Source organism: Natrix helvetica (assembly GCF_964273705.1).
Source record: "Natrix helvetica genome assembly, chromosome: 4".
Lineage (NCBI taxonomy): Eukaryota > Metazoa > Chordata > Lepidosauria > Squamata > Natricidae > Natrix > Natrix helvetica.
In genome coordinates, this window is record NC_138550.1 from 118,285,806 (window position 1) to 118,311,800 (window position 25,995).

Below are 25,995 nucleotides of genomic sequence, written 5' to 3' on the forward strand. Positions count from 1 at the left end.
CTCTCAAATGATTGTGTTGTTCTTGAAATAGACCACTTATGTCCTTTTGTTGCTTATGATGATCTTCTTCTTTAACATTCTATATTTTAAGAATACTGGACAAAACTCTTCAAACTATGCTAGCAACCATCAGAAATGGACGAAGAGTATACCCACAAGTACCAGTAGATTCAACCAAAATAATCCAATTTACTTAGTTTGGCTGCAAATCAGGCTAAAGATTTGAGTATAACAATATGGTATTTCAGCTTTGTTTCTTTTTCACTCACTGTTGAATTTCACTGTTCAAGCACTGCCTTATCTATAGGCACCTGAAATTGAATGGTTGGTAAATCTGGAAAGAAACTTCACCAAGCGCCTAGTAGAGGTAGAAAAGAAATGCAGATTGGCTCAAGGTCAGAATTTTGTTCAGCTTTAATGGAGGCCACAGCTGCTTTTTAAAGTCAGATGCAGCCAGCCCTTGTTTTTTTTAAAAAAAACAAGATTAGGAATAACAGTATCGTTGTTATGTAGATAAGAAGGCAAAGGTTTGACCATTTGATTTAGGTCCTTAATCACTGATTTTTTTTAAGATGATATGATCCATCCTATGCAAAAGACCCAACCCCAATCTACCCTGGTTTGCAACAAAGTAATTCTAGGGCAGTGTTGGCGAACCTTTTGGGCACTGAGTGCCAAAACGAGAGCACATGCATGCAAGCGGGGAAGAGCCAGAAACTGGAAGAGCAGCTCGCTGGTGTGCATGCATGCGCCGGGAAGCTGAGCTTCCGGTTTCCACCGTGTGCATGCATGCTGGTCACCTGGTCTTCCAGTTTCCAGTGCTCCTGTGCGCATGAAGATCTACCGGAACCCGGAAGACCAACAACCGATAGCTGGCGTGCCCAGAGATATGGTTCTGTGTACCACTTCCAGCACATGTGAAATAGATTTGCCATCACGGTTCTAGGATGTTTGGGGTGAAGGCGGGGGTAAGGTTGAAGAACTAAATGCATTTTATTTCATATTTGCCTTAGAATGCTCAAAAGGAATTTTTTTTAAAAAGGCTGCTGTATTCTTTCTCAGGACAACCTACAGCATTGCATAAATAATTAAATCTGTCTACATATTACTGATTACTATATTATTCAATAGGCTTGTAGCTAATTGGTAATAATTAATAAGGATGGAGGAAAGAGAGTACTCTACTTCCATAAAAATAAGGCAGTTCCATTGGATTTCTTAGCCTAACATTCTCCCAGGTATCTATTTCGCCAATGTAAATACATTATAATTACAATAATTATAATAGCTACAATAAATATAAATTACATAATTGAAATCGAATGACTTATGTAAATCAGATGAGCCTGTATCTTCAATGGCAAGCCACAATCCTAAATGTAGTTCAAGACAGCATGTAGTTTATTCCCTGAATGTTTACAAATTTCAAATAAAACAGCTCTGGACTAAAGAATTGGATGGATGGATGGATGGATGAGAAGATCTTCTGATAGACATTTGCAGACCAAAGACAACTCTGATCTTGGCATTTGTATGTCTTCTGCCAAACACCATAGTTTTGGGCCTCATAGCCAAGATTTTACAAATCCTTTCAGCAGCTGGGTTTTTTTTTTCATTCTACCCCCTGGATTTTCATTAGCTACTGGGCACTATTTTAAAAAAAACAGACATCCCTGTATCCAACATTCAACGGAATCTCTCCTTTGCAAAAACACACACATTCCTCCTCTCTCTGCTTTGCATCTTATAATACAGTAACAGCAGCACAAGCCCTTACACCAACGTTCTCTGTAGCAGGTGCAGCTCAAAAGCCCTTTGCCTCTCTTCTGAGTAGCTTGCTATGTGTGATAATGACTGCTTACAGGCCAAGAAACTGAGAGTGCTCTTTGAAAAGCTCTGAAAAGCTGGAAAAAGGCAGGATTTATTTGCATCAGGTTACTGTGTACTGTAATTCTCAATCTGTAACACATTACTCATCTGTCCATCAGAACTGAAGAGGGTAAAAACAGAACCTATCGTGAGGCTAATCTGGTCATTTAGTCTTAGAGGGTTACATTTACAGGCTGAAATGTTAGGAAAGGTTAAGGAAATTCAGAAACTTCACAAAATTTTGATTGATTTCAAAAAGCCCAAAGAAACATCTTAGAAACTAAAAGAGCCTTCTTTAGTTGTGCATAAACTATTATGTTGAGGAGAAAGAAAGAAAATAGTACTTTATGTCAGATTTATCTGATGTAAAGAGATTTATGTCAGATAAAACTCTTTTTCTAGAATAGGTAGGTCGTAAACTAAGACCTATGCAGCACTGGTTGAAATATCAAAACGTATTCAGAACTGCAGCCTAAATTAAGAGGGATAGCCAGGAAAGTCTCCGAGATTTGGTATAGTTTAAGAGTCCACTTCATTTCATACACCTTATCATTAAATTTACATGCTGTCTGATTTCCGATGGGTAGTTTACAAATGAAGTAAAACATGAAACATGAAAATAAAAGCAGTATGAAATTTGAAAGAAGGTAGAGATGGCAAAATAATGAACAGCATGGAAACAGAAGAAAACAAACCTGTTTAAAGAGGCTTCAGTCACCTCCACAAAAGGCCAAGAAAAGAAGGAGGTCTTTGAAACACCAGCAAGATGTGAAGTCTTGAGACCTGGGGAAATCTACATCATTCTGATGGTTTGGATTACTCCACAAAATTGTCATAATAACTGTATTAGTCTTATGTAGCATAGAATTATAAACTTTGGAAGATGTGCAGATTTTCACTTAAAACTGTACCATATGTACAGTACAAACTAAAGCATAGCAGGAAATAATGTTTTGGAAGAAAATAAAAACCAATGGTTTCTTCAGAAAAGTCTGTTCACGTACAATAAAACCATCCATGTATTCAATTATTTAGGAGTTCTACTAAATCACCCACAGGATTCAGAGAATTAATTTTCACAATTATTTACTCAAGCCAGTTGAAAGCAAGGGCAATCTAATCAATTGCAATTGGAATGTTAAGTGCCAAACTGGGACGCAGGACAATACACAGATCAAGTTAAGAATTATTGGGTGTGTTTTTTTTTAAAAGAACCCGACTAATCAGTTTTGAAAAGGAATCCCTCAAGCAGGCGGAGTGCAAAATCCAAACGAAGAGTGAAAAGAAAGGAAAAAAAATATGCAGATCACAGCATACTCACTTTGGAGCTGAGCCACTTGCCTTCAATGAAAACTAGTGCAGAGCGTGCGTTAAGTTTGCCTGAATTTTGCAGGCTAAGCAGCTGCGGGGGAGGTAGCACAAAGCAAAGGGAAGCGAAGGAATATGTCAAGAAAGCGGTAGCCCCCCGTCCCCCGGCCCGCATTGACAATTTGGCTTCCTCCCAGCCCATCCACCGACGCCAGAGCAATCTCTAAAAATAACGGGGGGGGGGGGGAGGTTCTCGTTTGTTCAAAGGACCGGCCGTCGGACTGTATGGAAGCGAGCGTGCCAAAGGGCTTTGCTCGCTGCAAGAGTTTGTTCCCGCGGCTTGCTTGCTCCGGAGAAGGACGAGCCCGCCACTTCGCTCGCAGGTGGCCTGGGAGAAGGGGAGGTGGTAGCAACAGCGGGGAGAGGTGGGAGCGAGGCTCTGGTCCCTCCTAAAGGAGGCGGGGGGGGGGAGACACGAGAGTTTGGAAGGTATAATGATTGCCATCCTGCAGCAATTTCCCTGTGTCATGGCTCCGGTATCCTAGCAACTGCAACGAGTCGGCCCGGCAGCAGCAACAGCAGCCGCTTTCACACGGAGCCATTCAGGAGCAAGAATCGCAACAGCCTGGAAGCAGCAGCAGCAGCAGCTTCGCGGGGCAGGAGACGCCGTCCGCGTCGAGCGGCGGCCGCCGCAACCGCAACCCCTCACAAAAGCCTCCGCGGAGGGGGAGGGGAGGAGCGCAGCTTGGAGCGGAGGGGCGACCCCGAAATCCGGAGCGCCAGGCAGGATGCGGGCTGAAGCGGCGGGCGACGCACTTTGCAGAAACTCCTGCTCGCCGCGCCCGGCGGCCGCGGATACGGCGAGGCTGAGGCGAGCGAGAGCCTCGCTGCTCTGACGGGGATGGCTCCGAGTCGACGGGGGGCGGGCTGGAGGGGCCGCGGGGTCTTCGGCGCCCACCTGCCCGGCTGCAAAGTTTCTCCCGGATTTCTCTCTGGGCTCCGAGGAACTTGCCTGCAGTTCTGACCTCACCCCCCACCACCCCCCGATTTTCCCCGGTAAGAGACCAGACGGAGCTTCTGCGTCTGCTAAATGCTGCCATTTTGAACCAGAAACTCACCCGGGGATTCTGCAGCTTCCCCCCCACCCACTCCCCACCCCTCGCCTCCCGGTCCGTCACACAAGCGGGGCTTGGGAGTCCATCCCGCCTGGGCCACCATGGCGGCTTCTCTCTCCTTTGGGGGCACCAAAAGGGGGAAATGGCACCGTAGAGAAATCGTCTCCGGGAGCTTCTAAATTGAGGGACTGACGAGTTGAGACGATCTCCGGTTAATGGGCGCCTGGCAGATGGAAAAGTGCCTGTAAATGGATGTCTCTCTTCGGCGGGAAGTTTTGTTCTGGGAACTCGGGACGAGACGCCGGTATCCCTTTTAACGACCCCACGGCGAAAGCGGAAACCGGTCTTCCGCACGGCCACCTTTTAGCTCCCCCAGGCTGTCCGTCATGCCGGGAATCCTCTTAGCTCCATCTTTCGCGGATTGCCCTCCAGAGGCACAGACCACTTGGCTAATTACATTATGTAGGACAGCGGAGCAGCAGGTATGACAGCCATAATGTTTTATTAGGCTCTGTCCCTGCAGGCACGTTTCGACTTGCATCAGCCAGGAAACTCTATCCCAAGTACAAGCTGCTCTTTTGGGAAGGCTGCATTAAATTATATCCAGACGGACTTGGAAGGTGGCTTCGCACCCCCCCACCCCCCTCCGACCCCCCCCCCCGGGTTTAGTTTTGTTTTCATCCATTGGGAAAGGCAAAAGTAGCCAGGAGTGGGCTTCTAGCATGCATGTACTCTGGTAGACCTTTTAGACTTGAAACGCTGCTGAAATCCTAGAAAAAGGCAAGAAACAACCATCTGGAATTGCTGTGGTTATGTAGCAGGGTAATGGTATACCGATTCGTTGATGTAGCTTACTTTGATATATCTCTGTGCATGTTCCCCAAGACCCGGGTCCATCTAGAATCAAGAGTATTTCGTCACATGATATTAATGAATCCTTTGAGGAATTCTATCTCTGACTCTTTTACTTTCCATATTAGTTAACACTGATCCTGTCAATATGTATCCTAGAGTGGTGCCCCCATATTAAAAGCTGAATCTTTGGCTTCTGTGTGTGTGAAATCAAATCTTATTTTAAAATGCAATAAAAGAGGAAGCAAGAGATCATATTGATTGAATTACTTGAGGTATATTGTCAGAATCAATATTTTTTGTGGGGGGGGCGTAGCATTTAATTTAACATTGTTGAATCTGGGGGTTTTCAGGAAATGTGGCGATTTAGCTGATGAAGGAAATAAGCTTACCTAGGATGCAGATTTCTTTTTTGTTTTCAAGGCAAAAGATTTAACTTTATGCGACATGTTGAAATGTTCATTCTTCTAATGTATTTCATTCACTGGGAAAAGCAAGGATATGACCCTTAATTAATATTTTCAGGCAACTCTGAACAGTTTCTGAAGAACTGCAGAATTCAGTTGTCTGAATAACTGATTATAAAACATCATGCAGTGATATAAAAAAAATCTTGCATATTATTTCAAACTGCTTTTCAACAGAGAGCTTTTTGTTCCCCGGGTTATTCAAAATAGTGTCTTTTCTTTAAAAAAAACAAGGTTTAGCATTGTGCATCTCTATTGCCACTGCATTCTTTCATCGACAGGCTGCAAATTCACTGATGTTACATAACCAGTTACCTTGAACATCGTACGTGATTCCAAATCAGGCATATGTCCAGAGAATATAATCATCCCCTAAACTTAAAAAAAATCTGTTATAAAGAAAATAAAGATTAATATGACTTGCTTAAAACAAACTTTTGATATTAAAATCCCACTATTTCTTTAGTATAATAACAGTAATATAGAAAGCCTAACTTAAATAAAGCCCCTAGTTTGTTCAAGACAGTATATAATATACATAATGCTAATGACCCAATACACACCAGCTTCATTTCCAACGTTTTATAATTTAATTCCTTTTTCTTTGCAAGAGAGATGACCATTATTAAGCTTCTTGTGCAATCTAATCTTTTGGCCTCATTCAAAAACAATAGCCTGAAACCAGGAAACAGCTTATTAGTTGATCTAATCTCCATAAAAAGGTACATATTCATAGCAAAAGAACAGGAAATATTAAATGCAGGCAGGAACACAAGGTGTGGTGAAGGCTTCATCAAGCTTTTTTTATCCTTTTAAGACAATGCCAAATGTTTAAATATTGGTTATTTTGATATAGAAAAAAAGCCAAAACTGCAACATAAAAGAACTTTAAAGGGATGATATAAACTGAAATTGGCAGATATAAAGTTGATTTTGACATATTTTTATAGAGTAGTTGAAATTAATCTTTAATTGGTTGGCCTTCCCACAGATCTTTCATCTTTTACCCTCAGTTGCTAATTCAAAAGTATCATGCTCTTTTCCATCCAACTCACATTTATGCATGAAGGAATGTTAAATTATACTTCATGATTCTCTAATGTGAGCAGTTAATGAAAAGAAGGGTAGAAGAAATCACTATGTTATTCTGTTTTCACTCCTGATGTCCATGCATACAAATATAGCTTGCTGATGAATCAATCAAAAGCCCATCTAAACCAACATTCTGTTCTAACAGGGTGAGTTATCTCTGGAAATTATGCAAGTAAAATATGAACACAAATGCATCTCCAAGTTTGTGTGCTGTGCCAGTTGGTATTTGGGGGCATACTTTTTCTAGTACTGAATATTAGTATGACTTCCATAAATATATTTGATACCCTTTCATTTACACACATTGCTGACAATTTTTTACCTTGTGATAAATAATTCAAATAGACCAGTTACTCCACAGTATTGAGATACTTTAGGTGGTAATAGATTATAGTATTATAAAAAGAGAAAAGGTTTTTTTTTCCCTTATGCACTACTTTTCAACAGACATAATTTTGTCTACCTGGTTTTCCTTAGTTAGTTTATTTTATGAAACTAAAAGCTCCTTGTTTTGTTGTATTTTTATGACTTTCTAGTTTTATCTCTCTTATGATGTGCTGGGATAACAGTTCCACATAATATTGCAGTGGAGATTTGAATACATGCATTGCAACATTGTTTGTGTCTTAATCCTTTCATAGTTATCAGGTCAGGAAATATTTAACTTGGCAGATTTCCTTTAATGTTCAAACAGAGAATGACAATCATTTAAACAAACTAAATATTTTCCCTCCTTTTGCCTACATCAGGCTGGACCACGATTTTTATTCCTCGTGGGATCTTTGGCAGAACAGAAGTAAAATGGTGTCTGTAGCAAAAAATAAAACCAACACAACGCAACCCAATAAAATTTGGGGTCAAAAGATGATATCTCATGATTCTTTGTTCTCAATAAATGCTACCATAGCCTTTTTTTAAAAACGAGAAACCCTAGGAAGTGGAAACATGGTCTCCAGACCAGTTTGTAACATACATCCAGTTGTGAAGATTTGAGACAGAGTTAAGTACCCATAGTGAACCAGAAAGATTGAGCAGAAGTCAGTCTAGAGATTCTATGAAACAGATAGACATATATTTACAGTAGAGGACCCTTAAGGGATTTGAATGTTCCAGTTTCACTTAGGAAAGATATACAAAGGAAAATTTGTATGCAGCATGGAAAAAATATGAGCTACAGTTTAGAATAAAGCTGTGAAATTAACATACCTCTATAACCATCCATGCTAAATACATCCTTCTGCAATCCACATTATGTTTACCTCCTTTGCATACAAATGCATTGTTTCAGTAGTTTGAATTACTCATATGCTACTCAAATAGTCAAATCTACTACTTATAACCTCCAAGTATAGTCTAATATTGTCTAAACAGGAGTAGCATTCATTCCCCTATATGTATATGTCAACAATACATATACATTATTGCATTCACTGACGTGGAAAATGGCTTTAGTTTTTCAGATTATATGAAATATGATACATCATCTCCACCTGCTTTTATTTAGCCCAAAGCCATAGTAAACATGGTGAAATCTTGAAAAAGTTACCCATCTTTGGAGCTTACAAAGAGAGCATGCTCCTTCCTGTACTTATGCAACTTAAGACCTGGCATTCAGATAGAGACATCATTACTAAGAGCATCTATAACTAGATATTTTTTGCTACTGACTTTCTCATAATAAAAAATTCCGGAGGTCTGATGAAACTTTGGATTTGTGAAAGCATTTAGTCACTAATAATTTCCACAACAGAATCCCTTTGAACTTTATCTAATCAGAACCAAGTATGAACAAGAATATTGTCACTTAGTGCTTTCACATCATTTTCCCAAGTGTGTTTTTTAAGAAGAAATGTTCCTTAAGATGCAGTTCCATTTCAAGTTAAAGAGATAGTGCATATAATTAAAATGAAGTTTCATTAAAAGTTGAGGTGTGAATATACAGTACTTTTTCATAATTAGTATACCTAAATAGCATAATAGGAAATATTAAGGTAGAATTGTTACACGGTGACCAGAAGGAAAGAGAAGCAGATGGGATTATCAATGATCAATGCTGAGAAATTAACATACTTTGAGGTTTGAGGATGTACACATGACAGATGTAAAATTGGGTGTCATGCATGAATTTCTGGAAGGAAAAAATCCTGATCCTAGGAAAATGTATTTACCAATGTAATTCATGTTAGTTGTATGCTGTCTATGTGACTACGGTAGCATTTAATTCATTAAGCCCTCAAAAATGAGTCAAATGAGCCAAATAATAATACTATAGACTATAAAACTGGTACCAAAACATAATTATAGAACAATAAAATAAACTCCATCTATAAACAATGTTCTTGACTAAGGTAGTTGTCAAGTTTCATGAGGAAAAGATTACCAATAAAAGGTCTACCAATAAAAGAGTTACCAATAAAACAGTCTTTATCGGATCCCTATAAATCAAGCAGTCAGTAGAGGTAGACCTCACAGAAAGACCACTGGAGATGATTTAAGGGTTTGATGTAGCAATATGAAAGAGGCAACCCTTCAGTCTTCAAAAATCAATAGCAGCATTTTAATTGAGCTGAGAAATTAAGTTGATATGGATGATTGTTTTCCACTCACTAAGCCACAACAGTTTGTTGGCTTCAGCACTTTCTACATAGTTGCTGTCTTGTGAACAATCTTTAAAGGCAGTCCTATCTGAGGAATACAGTGATTACATTAGAGGATTGGATTATAAAATGGACAGAGCTTGCAGAAATTGCAAAGTTGGTCTGTTTGGGGGAGGGGGAGGAGACAGACAATAAAGAATTTTTTAAAAGACTGGAAGTCTTTACTGAAAGAAGAAAAGGCTTGGCCAATGATTTATGGATTTGGGGCATTAGAAAGGGCTAAAGAAGGAGAGGAAAAGAGTAAGATGGTGGTTATTCAATCAAGGGAAGAGCAGAATTGAAAATTCTATGTTCTATTTTTATCGTTTTTTCTATTTCCCCCTTTTTCTTCATTTCTATTGTACTATTTTTTTAAAGTGAAAGAATACAGAGGTATTAAAAGCTACAGAAGCATAGCTATTTTGATAGAAAAGTTCTTTAGAGCTAATACAATCTATAGATAGAAAGAACATAATCAGGTTCCGGAGTGCTAGCAGTGTGCGAAGTTGTTCTTATGCAGTAGTAAAGCACGTATGGACCTCTATGCAAAACAGTAAAAACCCAAAACTATCAAAATCTGCATCTTCTTTTGCGTATATTTCAGCTTGCTCCCTCCAGAACAAATTGATTTACTGGAATGCATATCCACAGAAGAAAATGTTCATCTGATGTTAAGTTATTGTAAACAAAAAGAAATGGAAGCTTCTAGTTGTTCTCGGTTGACCTACTGTATCAGTAAATGATCACAATGATGATCGTGATCCACAGGCAACATAGTTAAGACCATGCGGTCAGCTTGGTGATAATAAAACTGATAAGTTATTGTAAAGGATTATCTTCCTCTTGTCTATTAGTATCTCATGTTGCATCATAGGGCTTACATGAGGCTGACTAGTCAGTAGTGACTGAGCAGATTTAAGAAAGATTGTTTTAAAAGAGATCATTGCTCTTATGTTCTTTTACTCTATTTTGTCACAGGAGCCGATGCTGCTGTAGGAACCTTTTCGTGGATAGCCAGCCATGATCGCCACTGGAGGCCTCTTGAGGATCTCAGCCAGAAAACAGGATCCCTTACGGCCTCAGGGCCAAGTCTCCAAACACAAGCGCAAAGCAAAAAAAAAACTCAAGAATGATGTAGTGGTGGTGAAGGGCAAGCTCAAAATCTGCTCCCTCTCTGGCCTCATTGCTGTCTGTGGCATTCTAGTGCTGCTTGTGGGGATTGCCTTGGCTGTGGTTGGCTACTGGCCCAAACCCCTTTATAGGACAGGGGGCCTTAGCCGCAGCCCATTATTGCAATCTTATGGGAATGCCCCTGAAAGCCACCCCAAGAACCACACACAAGAAACCAGAGAATCTTACATAGAAGGCACCAATTCTTCTTTCTCTGGCAACCAGAAAGCACTTTCTCCTCTGCCTGTCCCCTCATCACCCTCCAGTTCAAAAAATTTGCTTTTCCATCTTTTCTCTAGATATTTGCATTCAGACAAGCTCAAAGTGCTTGGGCCCCTCATCATGGGTATTGGCATCTTCCTCTTCATTTGTGCCAATGCAGTGCTACATGAGAATCGTGACAAGAAGACTAAGGTTATCAATCTGAGGGACCTGTACTCCACTGTCATAGATGCACACAGCCTTCGGCCAAAGGATGGGGCTCCCTCCGCTGTGGCCTCGGTCCCAATAAATGGCTTTGTTAACTGTGTGCAATCTCGTGGGCTCGATTTGAAACCTGGCAGCAGCTCGGGAGGAGAAACCTTAGGAGCCACTGCCACACTTACCAAGAATACCTGGCACCCATCTGTGAGTGCACCCCTCTCCCCTCCTGACTTGGCTTCCTCACCTCGCTGCTTCCCCACTTCTAGACAACAGCAAATACCCAGCTTGGCTGATGCCGTTTATAGCATCTATAAAGAAAGAGCTGCATTGGCCCAAAGCACCCGTAACCCACTTTGTACCCCCACAGATAGTTGGGACCAACACAGCACTGCCAGTTCCATCGTGGGCTCCTCACTGAGCACCTTCACATTGCTACCACTGGCTCGGGGGGAAATGGCTGATAGAGACTTTGGTGACTGGCAGAGGCTGCTGGGTGAACGGGATGGCCGAGAAATTCCTCGGGGAGAATTTGAACTTAGTCTAAAAGATCTCAGGAGCAGCTACCTAGACACAGCACAGGAACTGACAGTGTTGCCCAGGATGAACAAGCGTAAAGTAGTGCTTCGACGCCAGAGCACAAGCTGCCTCCCTGATTCCAGGAGATCCCTGTTCCCTGAGCCCTCTCAGACACTGGGTAGTAGCACTGACCTTGATTCCAGTCTTTTAGCTAAAGCTTCATCTTCCAGCTACTCCAGATCCCTCGATTTGGGGGATTCTCATCTGCCTAAACCATCTGTGGATCAGAAAGGTTCCCAGAGCACTCAGTGTGATCAGCACCGAAGCAATAAGGGCTACACTCCATTGGAGGAGTCGGGCACCTCCTTGGAGTCGGTTGCCAATACCCTTGCCCATAAAGCACCTGAAGACTGTGAAGTTAGCTCCAGTGAGGAAATTGGCTCCTCACAGAGCACCAGCAAGGAACAAACAGAGCAGCAGCCTTTGAAAATTCAGAGACAGTATACAAATAAAGAGAAACTTTTCATGATCTCAAGATCAGATGCCATTGTTGGCCTGGAAGATGCAGATCTGGAAAACATTGGCATTTAAAGGTTCAAATAAGTTGGAGACAAACATCTAAACAACTTGTACTCCTTCTGCCCCTTGTGGATCTGGGAAACGGGCCAACATCCAAAGAGCTGAAGTAGGTTATCCTTGAATTGCATTGGTCAATTCTTATAAAAGTCTTCAGGAGAAGCACCTACCAGGTGTTTGTTTGCATTGTAAGCCTCTTTTCTTTTCAAGCCAAATTGTAGTCCACAATGACTGTTCAGTAAATTCAATGGAATAACAGGAATAGAATATTTGACGATAATTGTGCACTTTACTGATTTTTTAAAACACTATTTGCCCATTTTCTTTCTATCTGTTTTTGCTATGGCATACCTGCACACCCTTTCCCCATCTTTAGATAAAGGTGGTTTTCAAGCCAGCAAAATGCATCTCTCTCTTAATGTTTTGTTAGTACGGAACACTGTTTTCAAAGGATTAGCAGCTGAATACTAGGAAAAAGGTGGCAGGTAAAAATCTGCACTGTTTTTATTTCTGTAATAGGAATAAGGGGTAGCACTGTAGCCAGTTTCCTAAATTCAAATAATGAGTACGAGTATTATTGCACATGTATCAATTAACAGCATTAATAATCATTTTTAAATGAAATAAAATATGTTTACAATGACAAAACATACTTAGGTAGCATTTAATTTTTCTGCTAAATGCTTCCAAAAGAAACCAAATTTTGTTTTCAGTGTAAGAGTTAGGGATTTTCTTAATCTTCATGGTGGAACAGAATATATCCTTAAGTATTTACTAAGTCATAGAAGCAAAGTAAAATCTTTTTAATATAAGTGGGAAATCCTATTTTATGCATTACGGATCCTATAACTGAACTTTTAAAAATCTAAATGGACCAGTAGACAGCATTAAATAAAATGTTCTGCAACTGCCACCTTCAATCTATTGAAAGTGTTCTGTTGAACCTGTTCTGATTTTTATAGCCCAATCATATTTTAAGTATTTTTCGTGTTTCACTATTGAAGAATCTGAAAATTAAGGTAAATGTTTCTTAAAACTATGGAAAATACTCATTTCTTTATGGACTGGCTCAATATATTGTAAAATTGAGTATAAAATACCTTAATCTAATTATGGGAAGGATTTGTTTGCCAGCTCAACCACCCCTGAGAATAAAAGCAAATACATTGCTTTTGTATACCATAATTGCCCAACAGTTTAAAATATTTATATCTTCCACATAGTAATAACCAAATATTGATCCATAATAAGATGGTTTTTGGATATAATATTGTTTAATGCCGATAGATTGCTTTTACAATAGCTTTCGCCAGTTAAGATTGATTCGTTAATCCTAAAATGCTTATTTCAGCATCACCATGAAACCTGCTATCCAAATGACTGTCAGTCATATTTAATAGCTTAATTTGATCGACCATTGCCAACAGATAAATGTACTGCGCTGTGAGTCAACCAATATCAATCAGCAGAACACGATGATTCAGTGCCATTATAGTAAGTATAAGGTATGATACAATGTGGTCATTAAAGCTCTATAAACTTTAAATTTGATTTTAGAGTGCGTATTTCTGAGTGTGTTAAGTACAAAAGCAGAAGCTCTATGCATAGCATAACCCTGTCTGCAATTTAAAGCAGTTGCCTCTTTTTGGGGGGATCCTATTCTTCCTGGTATCTGTTGCCCCATGATCCTAGGAAAAGAGGCAGTTGCTTTAAAGAGATGCAACACAATAGCTTTGTTTTTCCATATGTTCCAAATCACCATTTTGGAATCAAATCTGAACCACTGCAGAGCTTTAATAATGTATTGCACAGGACAATATGATGCCCATCGATATCAGTACAAGCATTTCATTTAAATAGTCAAAATAGTATCACAAATACCAATCTTAGTTGTAGCTTTTGTCTGGATCTAGGTATTTCCAACTGCAATTTGCAGTGCATTATGTTCCATTTAATCTAACCACAATTTCCTCACCCCATCATCAGTTTTTTAGGAGGAGACTCTTTAAACACTTTCTATATTTTTTTCACTCTGGTCTTGAATGATAGTGGAGTAGAACAAATGGTACAATTTAAAAAAAAACACTAAAGTGGGATGATGTGAGTTATATATGTGCCTGCCTGAATTCTGACATGATGATAGCTTTAGATTTTCAAATGGAAATTTCCCAGCATGTATTGAAAGATTGTTATTGACATATAAACAGCATGCATTCTCTATATATCATTATTCTGGTTGCTGACAACAATCTTAACATGTTAGAAAATTTCCAGTAGAAAAAAAAACTCTGTTTTTATAGATCTCCATTCAAAAAACCTGATATTCAGCAGATTCAATTTAACTTAGGCATTACCCCACATAATAAAGTTGGACAAAGCCTAATTTTCCAGTGGAAGAGGGGGAGTGGTCATGTGTGGGTATTCTCAAAGCCTGATTGGTCCAAAGACTGAGAGTAAACTTCTTAAATACTCCTGCCTTCCTTTCCTGCCCAGTTTCTTCTCAGTCTTTTGGTCCAAGCACTGTTGAGAATTGTGTCTAGGTAGGAATTAATTTGGAGTTTTTTTTATTCAATCTGGTATTTAGATTTGGCTAATTGGGCATTTAAAAGCAGACTAAATTCTAAATTTTGCAGCTGGAGCCTAAGGGACAGTCCTTCTGCCTCGGGGCGGTGGGGGAGGGCCCTGTGGGGGCGACCATCCTTCCCTCCGTGGGCCTTAGCCCGATCCCCGGGATCATGGGGGTGCCAGCTCCAGGCCTTGCAGGTTTTTTTCCTTTCCTCAAGGCTGGGAGAAGCGGCGTCGGCGCCTCGAGGTACGCACGAGCCACGGGGAAAGCCGCGGCTTGTTTGGGCGGCTACTGCTCGCTCCAGCGGGAGGAATTATCAGAGAGTGAAGAGGGGAGTGCGCGCAGGTTGCCGCGAGACCCCCATCGCCACATGGGCCTTCCTTTTTGCCGCAGAAGGCCGGGAGAGCCGGGACACACATTTTTGGCCCTCCTTGGGCCTCGCGCTAGTCCCGGGTGGCCATTTTGGATCGACCACGTGCGTGCGGCCTTGGTCGGCCTGCAGGACCATTTGGGAAGGCCCAGGCCGAGGCTTTAGGCCTAGTCGAACAGCATCCAGTGTCACCCCAAGGCCCAGGCTCTGGTGGGGCCTGCAGTGGCCTGACTTCTTTTTGCAATCCACACGTCAGACACGTGAGTGGGGCTATGGAAGAGGGCTCGGAGATTCCCCAGGGCCAGGCAGAAGGCAGGGTTAGGGGGGCAGAGGACTTGGGGCATGGGCTTCGACCCGGGAATCCCTCAGTCAGGCCTGTTGCGGCGCAACACCTCTCTAGGACCTCCACCAGGGAAGAGGCCAGGAGGCATAAGGCCCTGGAAAAGACCTTTCCCAAAGCTGAGAGGCAGGCCAGGTCTGCGAGGCCTACTTCTGCCAGCAGATCAAGATCCCCTATCAGGCCTCCTTCAGAGCAATCCTCTCCTCGGGGATTCAGCCCTTCCTCCCCTTCAGTATCCCCTGCCAGGTCCCGCAGCCACTCCAGGCGATATAGGGCGTCCTCCCCGTCCATGGTTAGCGAAACCTCGGCCATGGGTGAGAAGAATCTCCAGGATATGGGATTTTTGGAGGATGAAGAGGCGCCCCCCCCCCCCCCGTTCCACCTTCTTCCTCGGGCCTTTTTTCTCCGGCCATGTTCAAAGTTCTCCTGAACAAGGTGAGGAAGACCACCAAGGTGGGGATAGGGGATCCCACGGTACCTCCACCTAGAGACCCAGACATGGCCATGTTTTCCAACACGGCCACAAACAAGGAGGAGATTCCAGCCCCTCCCCTATTCATGGAGGTCTTGACCAACCAGTGGGCCCGCCCCTCTAATTTTTCAAACCCGGGGAGTAACGACCGTCATTTTTACAATGTTGAGCAGGCCTTTGCCCAGGCCATCCAATTGCCCTCTATTGACACCCTGGTTGCTACTCTGGTCTCCTCTTCCCCGGTGGTGTCTGGAGACGCGGCAGATAAGTTGAAACCTGAGGATAAGCGCGCAGAGCTTACCTTATGGAAAAATTTCAGTGCCACTGCCTGGGCCATAAAGTCCGTAGCCGCGGCATCATATTTCAACTGGGCTATGGTCATGTGGCTTCGCCAACTCCAGGATCGTATCCCGATCCAGGACGACCGGTTACACCAGGACCTGACTAAGATTATCGCTGCATCCCAATTTTCCGCTGATGCAACTCGACACGGTTAAGTTTGCGTCCAGTGCCTTAGCCACATCTGTTACTTCCCGTCGCCTCCTATGGCTGCGTAATTGGCAGATGGATAACAAGGCCAAGTGGAACTTGGCGGCTGCTCCATTCAAGGGCCCAACCTCTTTGGAGAGGCGCTCGACCCCATTCTAGTCGAGAATAAAGATAAAAAGAAGGTGCTTCCTACTAACGCCAAGAAGCCCGAGTCTCGGGCCCATCCTTACTATAGGCAATCTTATAGAGCTCCTGAGTCTGATAATCAACAACGTTTCTCTTCTTTCATGTCTGACAGGCAGTTTTCTCGGCCGGCCTATCGGGACCGGAATAGGTTCCACCATCAGTCCCGGCGGCCCTTTCGAGGGGGTGGCGGTTGGCCATACCGCAGAGGGAAGTGACTCGAACCCGAGTCGTCCCTATCCCTCTATGCGGATCAATGTGACGAGATCACGTCAGACGCTTGGGTCAGGTTCACAGTTCGTCAGGGTCTCAGATTAGAGTTTCTCTCCATCCCCCCAAATCTTTTCAGGTCGTTCCCTCCGTCTCGGACCTAGAGTGCCGCCGCCTGATGGATCAGGCGATCAAACACCTCCTCAACATTCAGGCGGTGGAGATAGTTCCCCGGCTGGAATGGGGCCTGGGCCACTACTCCAACCTGTTTGTGGTCCCGAAAAGTTCAGGGGTCTGGAGAGCGATTCTGGACCTCAAGCGCTTGAACCGCCATTATCAGTACAGGGCTCTTCCATTCGGGCTGGCTTCAGCCCCCCGCGCGTTCATGAAAGTGCTGGCAGCACTGGTGGCCCATCTCCGCTCTGTCCCGGTGAGGCTCCAATGCTACCTGGACGATGTGTTAGTTCAGGCGGGATCCCTTCCTCAGGCGGTCATGGACCTTCGCCTCACCATTCAGAGTCTTCAGGCCCTAGGGTTCTCAGTAAACTTTCCCAAGAGCCAGCTTTCTCCCACCACACACATTCTTCACTCCGTGGCAGGGGTGGTCCGTCTGTCCTGGGACCGGCGGGCCAACCTACAACAGCTGGCGGGAAAGGTCCACAGAGATCGGTTCATTTCTGTCCTCACGTTGTCACAGTTATTGGGCAAGATGGTGTCTTGCATAGGGATTGTTCTGTGGGCCAGGCTTCACCTCCGGCCTCTTCAGTGGGAGCTCATTCCGTTCCAGAGGGGATGGATGAGCAACTCTTTCCGAACCCTACGCCTCCCGGCGGGGGTCCAAACTTCCCTCAAGTGATGGACCTCACCGGCCATTCAGCAGGGCTGCTCCTTCTGGGAGCTGGCCAGGGTGACCGTCACCATGGACGCAAACTTGTTCGGTTAGGGGGCCCTGGTGGGCTCTCACTTGGCACAGGGCAGATGGACGACTCGGATCTCCGGCACAATATAAATTGGCTGGAGCTGAAGGCTGCCCGCCTCGCCCTCCAGCACTTCCGGACCTTGGTGGAGGGCCGGCACGTGCTTCTCCTGATGGACAATGTGGCCACCAAGGCCCACACCAGTCGTCAGTGGGGGACTCACTCTCAAGCCCTCTGGCTAGAGGCTCTGAGACTGGGTGCCTGGGCGGAGAGGCACCTGTTGTCCTTGGTGTCGGAACAAATCTCCGGCCTCTCCAACCACCAGGCGGACTGTTTGAGTCGGGCGACTCTGGACAATGGCGAATGGCAGCTCCATCCGACCATTTTCCGGAGGATCTGTCAGAGGTTTGGCACCCCCCTGGTAGACCTCTTCGCTTCTCCAGCAAATACACAACTGCCCCGATTCTTCACACGGGCGGTGGAGGGCACAGATGCCCTCAGGAGCGAGTGGCCGGCAGGCCTCCTCTACATCTTTCCTACCATTCCCCTCATCCCGGGGACACTCAGGAAGGTGGTAGTGGAGAAGGCACTAGTCATTGTAGTGGCCCCTTTTTGGCCCAGGAGGCCTTGGTTCGCGGATCTTGTTCAGCTGTCGGTAGCCCCCCCGTGCAGGATTCCGCGGGAGGAAGTGGTCTTGCACCAGGGGGTCCTGGTTCACCTGGAACCTCAGTGGCTCCATCTGACCGCCTGGCTCTTGAACGGAGACTACTGAGGGTGGCCAACCTATCCTCTGGAGTCATCCGTACCATCAAGGCTTCCAGGCGGCCGTCAACGACCCGGGTTTACAACTCGACCTGGGCGGCGTTTGTGAGGTGGTGCGCCCCCCCCCCCCGTCGGGTTTCCCCAGCTAGGGCTACTATTCCCAACGTCTTGGACTTCTTGCAGAATGGTCTAGATGATGGACTGTCACACAACACCTTGCGTCGTCAGGTGGCGGCTCTGTCTTCGGTACTGGGGGGCGTAGGCTCTTCCTCCCTTTCTTTTTTTAAAAGTTTTATTGGTTTTTGCAAGTATTTTGGGGGAAAGGGTACATAAGTGTGGAGAAAAATTTTGACAGCTACATCATACGGAAGGTGGTGCTTCCCCGGGATCTTACATCTCTCTCTTATTTTATATATATCAAAATATCATTATTACATACCTATTAGCAGTTTAAGTTTACTTCAAATTCTTTAACATCTTCAATCATACTTTATATCACTTCTAACCATTTCATTATATTAACAATTGCAATATATTTTTAATTCATTTCTGTGACCTAAGTCTCATTGTTGCCTCCTCTCCCCTGTCTGTTGGCTGAGCCATGGCTCCTCCCCCCTTCATATCTTGTGCACTGTCTCTTGTTTCATCTAGAAGGTTCTTGTGTTTTTCCATGAAGGCTTCTGCCTCCACCACTGTATTAATTCTCACTCTACCACCCTCCCAGAAAATCAGCAAGCCTTCTGAAACAACCCATCTGAAACATATTTTTTTCATACAATTTTTTAGTTAGAAAGAACTTCTTCCTCTTATCTCTTATTCTTTTTGGTATCTGTTTCAAAATGGTTATTTCTTTGTCCTTATATCTTAAAGGTTCCCCTCTTTGAGCCCCTAGAATCTCATCTCTTGTAGTCTTTCTAAAAAAATTAGCATGACTTCCCTTGGAACATTGTGTGTTCTAGCATATGCTGAGTTGATTCTATATGTCAGATCAATATCCCACCCTAACTGTTGTTTATCTCTTTTAATATAATCTGCTAGCATTGTTATCATAGTCTCCCTTAAGTCGTCACCCTCTATTTCAGGTATATTTTGAAATCTAAGAAAGAAAGACATCCTTTCAAATTCCATTTTTTCCATGAAGTTCTCAAACCCAAGATTTTTTTTTTTGTAAAGCCTTCACCTCTTCTCCCACCCCCACAGCACCCTCCTCCAGGGCATTTATTTTCTGACTATTTTGTAAAGTCTGTTGTTGATTTTCTCTGAGTTGTTCCTTTAATTCCGCCAACTGCTTTTTTATTTCGTCCTGTCCCTTTAAGAGTGTCTGGAATATTTGATGAAACATTTCTTGAGACTGCTGTTCCCCCTCGGAGGCTTTAGGTTGTAAGAAGGAAGATAGTTGTGTTTGTTGGGGAACAGGACTTGAGACAGAAGAAGATGGAGCTGAGGCTGGTTTAGGAAGGGGGGCCTTTTTCGCAGGCATTGCAGAAGTCAGAGAAAAGTTATAAGTCTAGACAGAAAAAAATGGCGTCTGCAGAAATGCGCCGTCAGGGGGGATCCACAGGCAGGCAAATTCCAATGTGGGATATTAGTCTTTCAATACAGCTCCCCTCCAGTTGCAGTCAATTTTTCCCAATCCAAGGAAAATTGTACAAAGAGATTCCTCTAGGGTTCACTGGGGTTTTGTAATTCCAACCCAGAAGATTTTTCAAAGACGACAGTTCATTTGTAACGACAGTAAAAACAGGGGAAGAAACGCCATTTTGGCTCAGCCCTCTCAAGGGATCGGAGAGCAACCATTCAAAGTTTCCATTCATAGTTTATTAGGTCAGCTCACTTTCTTTCTTTCACAATTGTTCAAAGAAGTCATTATCCCATTGCTTGAAAGAAGTGAATATCAAAAGGGTTTTTCCCCAGTTCTCTCTCTCTCCTCCGAGAGTGAGATCGTATAAAGCCACTTTTCCGAGAGGGGGAAAAAACCCCCTCTGCAATCTTAACACTTTACCAAGATCAAAGAGTCTTAGAAAGACTGCTAATCCTTATTTACTTAGTTGTTCAAGAAGCAAGAAAAAGACCCCGGGGGAACTCCCCCCTCACCGCATTTCTGCTGTTGCCTTCACGTAGAGCATTTTCTTCCAATCTCCTCAGGACGAAGGCGCGCGTGGCATGCGCACCCCCCAAATGCCTCCCGGTGCCTAGGGCTAAGCTAGTAGCCCCCCTGCGGCTGCTGCCGCTCCAGGGGGCTCCAGCAAGCCGCCCCCTTGGCAGGACGCCCCTACAAGGCATCCTGTGCTCCCCCCCTGAGTCGGGGAGCCCACCAGGACGGCAAGCGGCGGACAACATGTCCGTCGTCCACAGAAACCGGAAGTGGAATCGGCTCTTCCTCCCTTTCTCAAGTTCCCCTTTTAATCTTTTTTTTTAACTTTTGTGATGTGTGTTTTTAATGTTGTACGCCTCCCTGAGTCCTTTTGGAGAAGGGCGGCATATAAATCCAAATAAACCTAAACCCCTGATCAAGCGTTTTCTTAAGGGGCGGCTAATCTCCAGCCTCCCCCTATCCATAGGTTTCCTACATGGGATCTACCCCTGGTCTTCAGGGCCTTGACGGGGGCCCCATTCGAGCCTCTCCGGTCAGTTCATCTGAGATTCTTGTCCCTTAAGGTGGTTTTTCTAGTGGCAATTACCTCAGCCCGGCATATCTCGGAGCTGGGTGCTCTGTCATCCAAGGATGATCTTTGTCATTTTCACCAGAATAGGGTGGTTCTTCGACTCGACCCTACTTTCCTCCCAAAGGTGAACACTCCTTTTCACAGGGCACAGGAAGTCGTCCTGCCCAATTTTTGTCCGGGGCCATCTAATGATAGGGAGAGGCTCTGGCACCGTTTGGATGTTCGTCGGGTTTTGCGCATTTACCTCCGACGGACTGCGGAGGTTCGTAGGTCGGAGGTCTTGTTTATCTCCTTCTAGCCTAGGACCTTGGGGGCTAGGGTGTCCTCGGCTACCATTGGCCGTTGGCTACGACAGGCCATCGGGGAAGCCTATGGGGCGGCAGGGTGGCCCGTCCCATCAGGAATAACAGCCCACTCTACTAGGAGTGCCGCAACCACGGTGGCATGGACCACTAGGGGTCCTTTTGAAGACATTTGCCGGGCCGCCACTTGGGTGTCTCTGACCCCGTTCATCCGACATTATCGTCTGGATTCGTTTGTTTCGGTGGGTGTTTCCTTTGGTTGGAGGGTCCTACAGAGGGTGGTGGCAGATACTCCCCTTGGGCCATAGTTTGTGGTTGTGTGTTGTTTCCCCCCCTTGGGAGTGTGCTTTGGTATGTCCCACACGTGACCACTCTCTCTCTTCCACTGGAAAAAGAACGTTGGTCTTACCTGAACGTGTCTTTTCTGGGGAAGAGAGGGAGTGGTCATGACCCGCCCTGTTCAGGTTGTTGGAGCCAAGGGGAGGCCGGGTAGTTCCCGGGGTTTGTGTTGTTTTTTTGTTCCAGTTCTGGTGTTAGCCTTCGAGGAAACTGGGCAGGAAAGGAAGGCAGGAGTATTTAAGAAGTTTACTCTCAGTCTTTGGACCAATCAGGCTTTGAGAATACCCACACATGACCACTCCCTCTCTTCCCCAGAAAAGACACGTTCAGGTAAGACCAACGTTCTTTCACACAGTTTCTTTAATTATGTAATTCATATTTTGTAAAATATTCATTCCTGCTAGTCAGTCCATAAATTGCTGTAATGTCAACTTCAGTTTCATAAGATTTATGTTCTATTTTGTGGTGTCAGAAGTAACATCTAAAGGATCTATCTTAGCTCTGCAGCAATCAATACCTGTATCTTTTTAGATCCTATAGCAGCTATTCCAAATGCCAGAATTTGTGACAATACTGTTTTCATTTCCATTCCCACTTCCTTAATGTTGGTTTATTAAAAAAAAAAACAGGGTGAAGATTGATTGTACATGGCATTTCTAAATTAGCTTTTCTATTTATAATGAGTATTAATGCTGTAATTCATGTACAGCTGCATTGGCTGAATATGCATTAAAGCAGTTCAGCTCTTATCTTTGGCAGGGTATAAGAATCTCACTTTGACAGAAAGCCTATTCTGGATTTCTTAATAATTTGTCTGAGAGCAGAGCAGCTGGATCTTGCACCCATTTTCATTTCATAGTAAGCTGTTTTGAAGCGCTAAGAGAAATTAAAGGGTAACTAGATTTCATCATGGTCTGGAAAATCAAAAATCAAAACAATATTTAAAAACATGCTGGTTGATCCAAAGATATTTTGCACAAGTGTCCTTCAAGTCATGAATTAGATTGAGTCCTAGAAGGAAATCTGGATCAAATCAGATCCTGTAGCAGCCATTCCAAGTGTCAGAATGTGTGACAATACAGTTTTAATGTCCATTTCCACTTCCTTAAGTGTTGGTTTATTTTTTTTTAAAAGATATAGGTTGATTGTACAGGGCATTTCTAAATTGGCTTTGCTAATGAGTATTAATTTTGTAATCTATGTACAGTTGCATTGGCTGAACATGCATTATATTAACAGGGTGTAAGAATCTCACTTTGACAGGAACTGCTATTGACTCCTATTCTGGATTTAATAATTTGTCTTAAGAGTAAAGCAACTGGATCTTGCACCCAAGATTCAGTTGCAAGATCTTGCATGAAAATGAAGGGCGAGTTCAAATACCCTGTTTCCCTGAAAATAAGACCACCCCGGATAATAAGCCCAATTGGGCTTTTGAGCACATGCGCTAAAATAAGCCCTCCTCCGAAAATAAGTCCTCCCCCAAAACATTGCAACACAGCAGTGGCCATGAGGTGACCACGCTCGCCGCTTCCTGCAGCTCAAAAATAATAAGACCTCCCCGAAAATAAGGCCAAGCGCTTATTTCGGGGGTCAAAAGAAAATAAGACCCTGCTTATTTTTGCGGAAACACGGTAGATTCCTTTGGTTCTGTTAGAGATATTTCAGTGATGGTTCAACTCTGGAAGGAAAATAATTGAATAATCAAAGCTTATTTGATAGTTTCTTCTTCCACTAAGGCAGGGATGTCAAAGTCAGGGCGTCACGGCATCACGTGACATATCAGGACTTTTTTTCCCCTTCGCTAAAATGGGTGTGGGCATGGCTAAGTGCGCGAGCTAGGAGTTTGAGAACCCTGCACTAAGGCATCATCTATCTGCATGCAGCTAACATGAGTGATTTATTTTTTCTTAATGAACTGGATTTTACAATCCTTTCCTTTTAGTACTAATTACCAAATATTAAATGAGACACAATGGATCAATGCAACAATGTTTACTTATTAGGGTTGCGCAGCATTTCTGAAATGCAAAATAGTGTTCAAATATCCAGGAGTGGACCTCCTTCTGTCTGCTGTTCCTAAAACCAACATGTCTTTTTGGGGGATCTCACAGTCTCTACACGATTCTTTTCTGGAAAAAGGCATAACTGTTTTTTAGGAACTGCATGAATGCTCTTTGTTCATATCCTGCACGCCTCTTTTGGCCTTTGAATCCCAAGCATTGGACAACTGAATAGTCATATCCATAGAAATTTAATGGCAATGAACCAGGTCTTTTGTCACTATAATTAAGTCATACGTCTAAAAATAAAAGCCGTACTGATGGATTGATTTAAAGATGAAAGTTGCCAAGAGAGTCACTGTGTGATACAACAGTTGAGCGCTCATATCCTATTTTCTCCCAAACGACTTTGCTTTTATTGGGAACTAGGGATTTCACCGATGTTGCACCATGATGCAGATTGTTCCAGCTGTCTCAGGGAACAATACTGTGTAATACCAGCATTACATTTTCCCCCCTTTTTCTAAATAATGCTATAAAGAATATCACTTAAGGATCAACGTTATCTGGTTCAACATGGAAGGGTACAATGCAGGTACATTTACGCAGGTCTGAAAATGTGAGGTCTTTCAAAAGTACTTCGTTGAAGTACATGTTTTAGCTTTTCTCACTACTCAGCCTGATGGTGGGAGCAGGTGGATGTTGTTCAGCTGATGGGCCATATGTCTCCCTCCTTGCTCCGATATTTAGACAGAACATACTTAATCTACAAGGTCATAAATGCCACAGCGGTATAGCAAGGCACAAGTATTTCTCTGCCAGAGCAGACATATTTTCATGTCACAACATCATTTATTAGTAGCAATAGAAGTTAGAGTATATGCTGTAAGTGTAAAAGCTGGTGGAATCCTCTGTCAATGACCAAATATGGGTTCATATTGTGGAGGAAATGTATAAATATTTATCTGAATGGCACATTATGTGTTAAGCATTAAGCATAGCATGTGTCTTAAATCAGCTGCTCTTGTCTCCTTTCCTGGGCAATGCTAACGCCCAGCATACCTTACCCAAGGATGCTGATGGAAAAGCCAAAAACTACTGAACAGCAACATCTAGTAAGCCACACACATCCCTCTTCTTGACATACTCTATCAACCATTTCATGCCTGTAATAGCCATCCTGTGAATAGTAGTTAGGGTGTTAAAACATACAGCCCAAGAGTGGGTAACCATGAATCCAAAGTGCAGCTTCTGTTTCTTTAATTCCAAACTTGTAGGACCAAAAACTGCCAAATTTTTCTCACAAGTGGTCTTTTGCAAATGAAACCTCTCCTTTTATGCCTTACTCTCAAGAAACATCAGCATTTAGTTTACAATTTCTATTGCTGACTGCTCAACGAAAGCCCCATTCTTTTCCCAGTGCAATTAAAGTGGTAGGAGAGATCATGCTCAGAGAAGGTGAGGTCCTATGCTGCCTGTTGTCCATTTAGAAATGTTTAACATCAAATAGTTACTTAAGATCCATTCATACGATGTTTCTTGTTTATTTTGTTTCTCTCTTTTCCTTTCTGAAACAAGACCCTATCAGCCTGCAGATTCTTCATAACGTTACTTCTTGTTGGATATGTGAGAAGATCTACAGAACACAAGAAAAAAAATGGCCTCATACATTTATCTTGTCCTAAAAAACAAATGGAGATCCAGTTTGGTATAGTAGTTGAAGCACCAGGCTGGAAACCAAGAGACTTTTGAGTCCTAGTTGTACCTTAACTGGCCAGCTGGATGATCTATGCTCACTCTCAGTCCAAGGAAGCAAGCAATGGCAAGTCACTTCTAAAAATCTTGCCAAGAAAACCGCAAGGACTAGTCTAGTTGTCACCGATGAGACAACTACAGTCAATATTGATTTGAAGGCATCAAACAAACAAAAAAGTATAGGATTTCGTACCACATTACTCTCATTCATTTTCCAAACAACGTAGAGGGTAAAATAAATGATTAACCCTAACTCTTTTAAGTGTTTCCAGAAAAAAAGAGGAAAAATTGAAAATATTTTTAATTACACAATTGCTTATATGTTAATAATGTATTTGATAATTACGCCTTTAAAACCATCAAATGTATGCAAGTAATACCAAATAAATACAAGTCTTAGGCAAAAAAAAAATTGTTCCCAACTTATTTGTGTTTGCTAAAGAATGACAAAAGGCTGAATCTGTCCTTTTGAAACATGACTTCCAGCAAACAATGACTCAGAGCTTCTGCCTGAGGCCTTCAGATAATGCTCAAGCTAAAAATATCTGGGCAAGGTAGGCTGCAATCCTATGCTGAGTCCAGAATAATGCCATTGAA

The 25,995-nt window shown here is 43.2% G+C and overlaps 1 protein-coding gene across 7 annotated transcripts; it reads left to right on the top strand.

The window, feature by feature from the left end:
* Window positions 1–4,135: 4,135 nt before the first annotated feature.
* TMEM200C (transmembrane protein 200C) lies at window positions 4,136–25,995 on the top strand. 7 transcript variants are annotated; one of them, XR_014175273.1, is made up of 3 exons: window positions 4,341–5,114; window positions 10,318–13,529; window positions 25,222–25,995. XR_014175273.1 is itself a non-coding variant. In XM_081951923.1 (2 exons), exon 2 carries the CDS (start codon window positions 10,360–10,362, stop codon window positions 12,037–12,039), a length of 1,680 nt encoding a protein of 559 aa, XP_081808049.1. In that variant the 5' UTR covers window positions 4,136–4,233; window positions 10,318–10,359; the 3' UTR covers window positions 12,040–13,575. The 7 variants fall into 7 exon arrangements, 3 of the variants coding, with proteins under 3 accessions (XP_081808049.1, XP_081808048.1, XP_081808050.1); XR_014175274.1 differs by having other exon boundaries at window positions 10,318–13,518; XR_014175275.1 differs by lacking the exon at window positions 25,222–25,995 and having other exon boundaries at window positions 10,318–12,212; window positions 13,376–13,575.

Coding starts and splice junctions, on each gene's coding strand:
- TMEM200C (XM_081951923.1), top strand. CDS start 10,360: ATGATCGCCACTGGAGGCCTCTTGAGGATCTCAGCCAGAAAACAGGAT.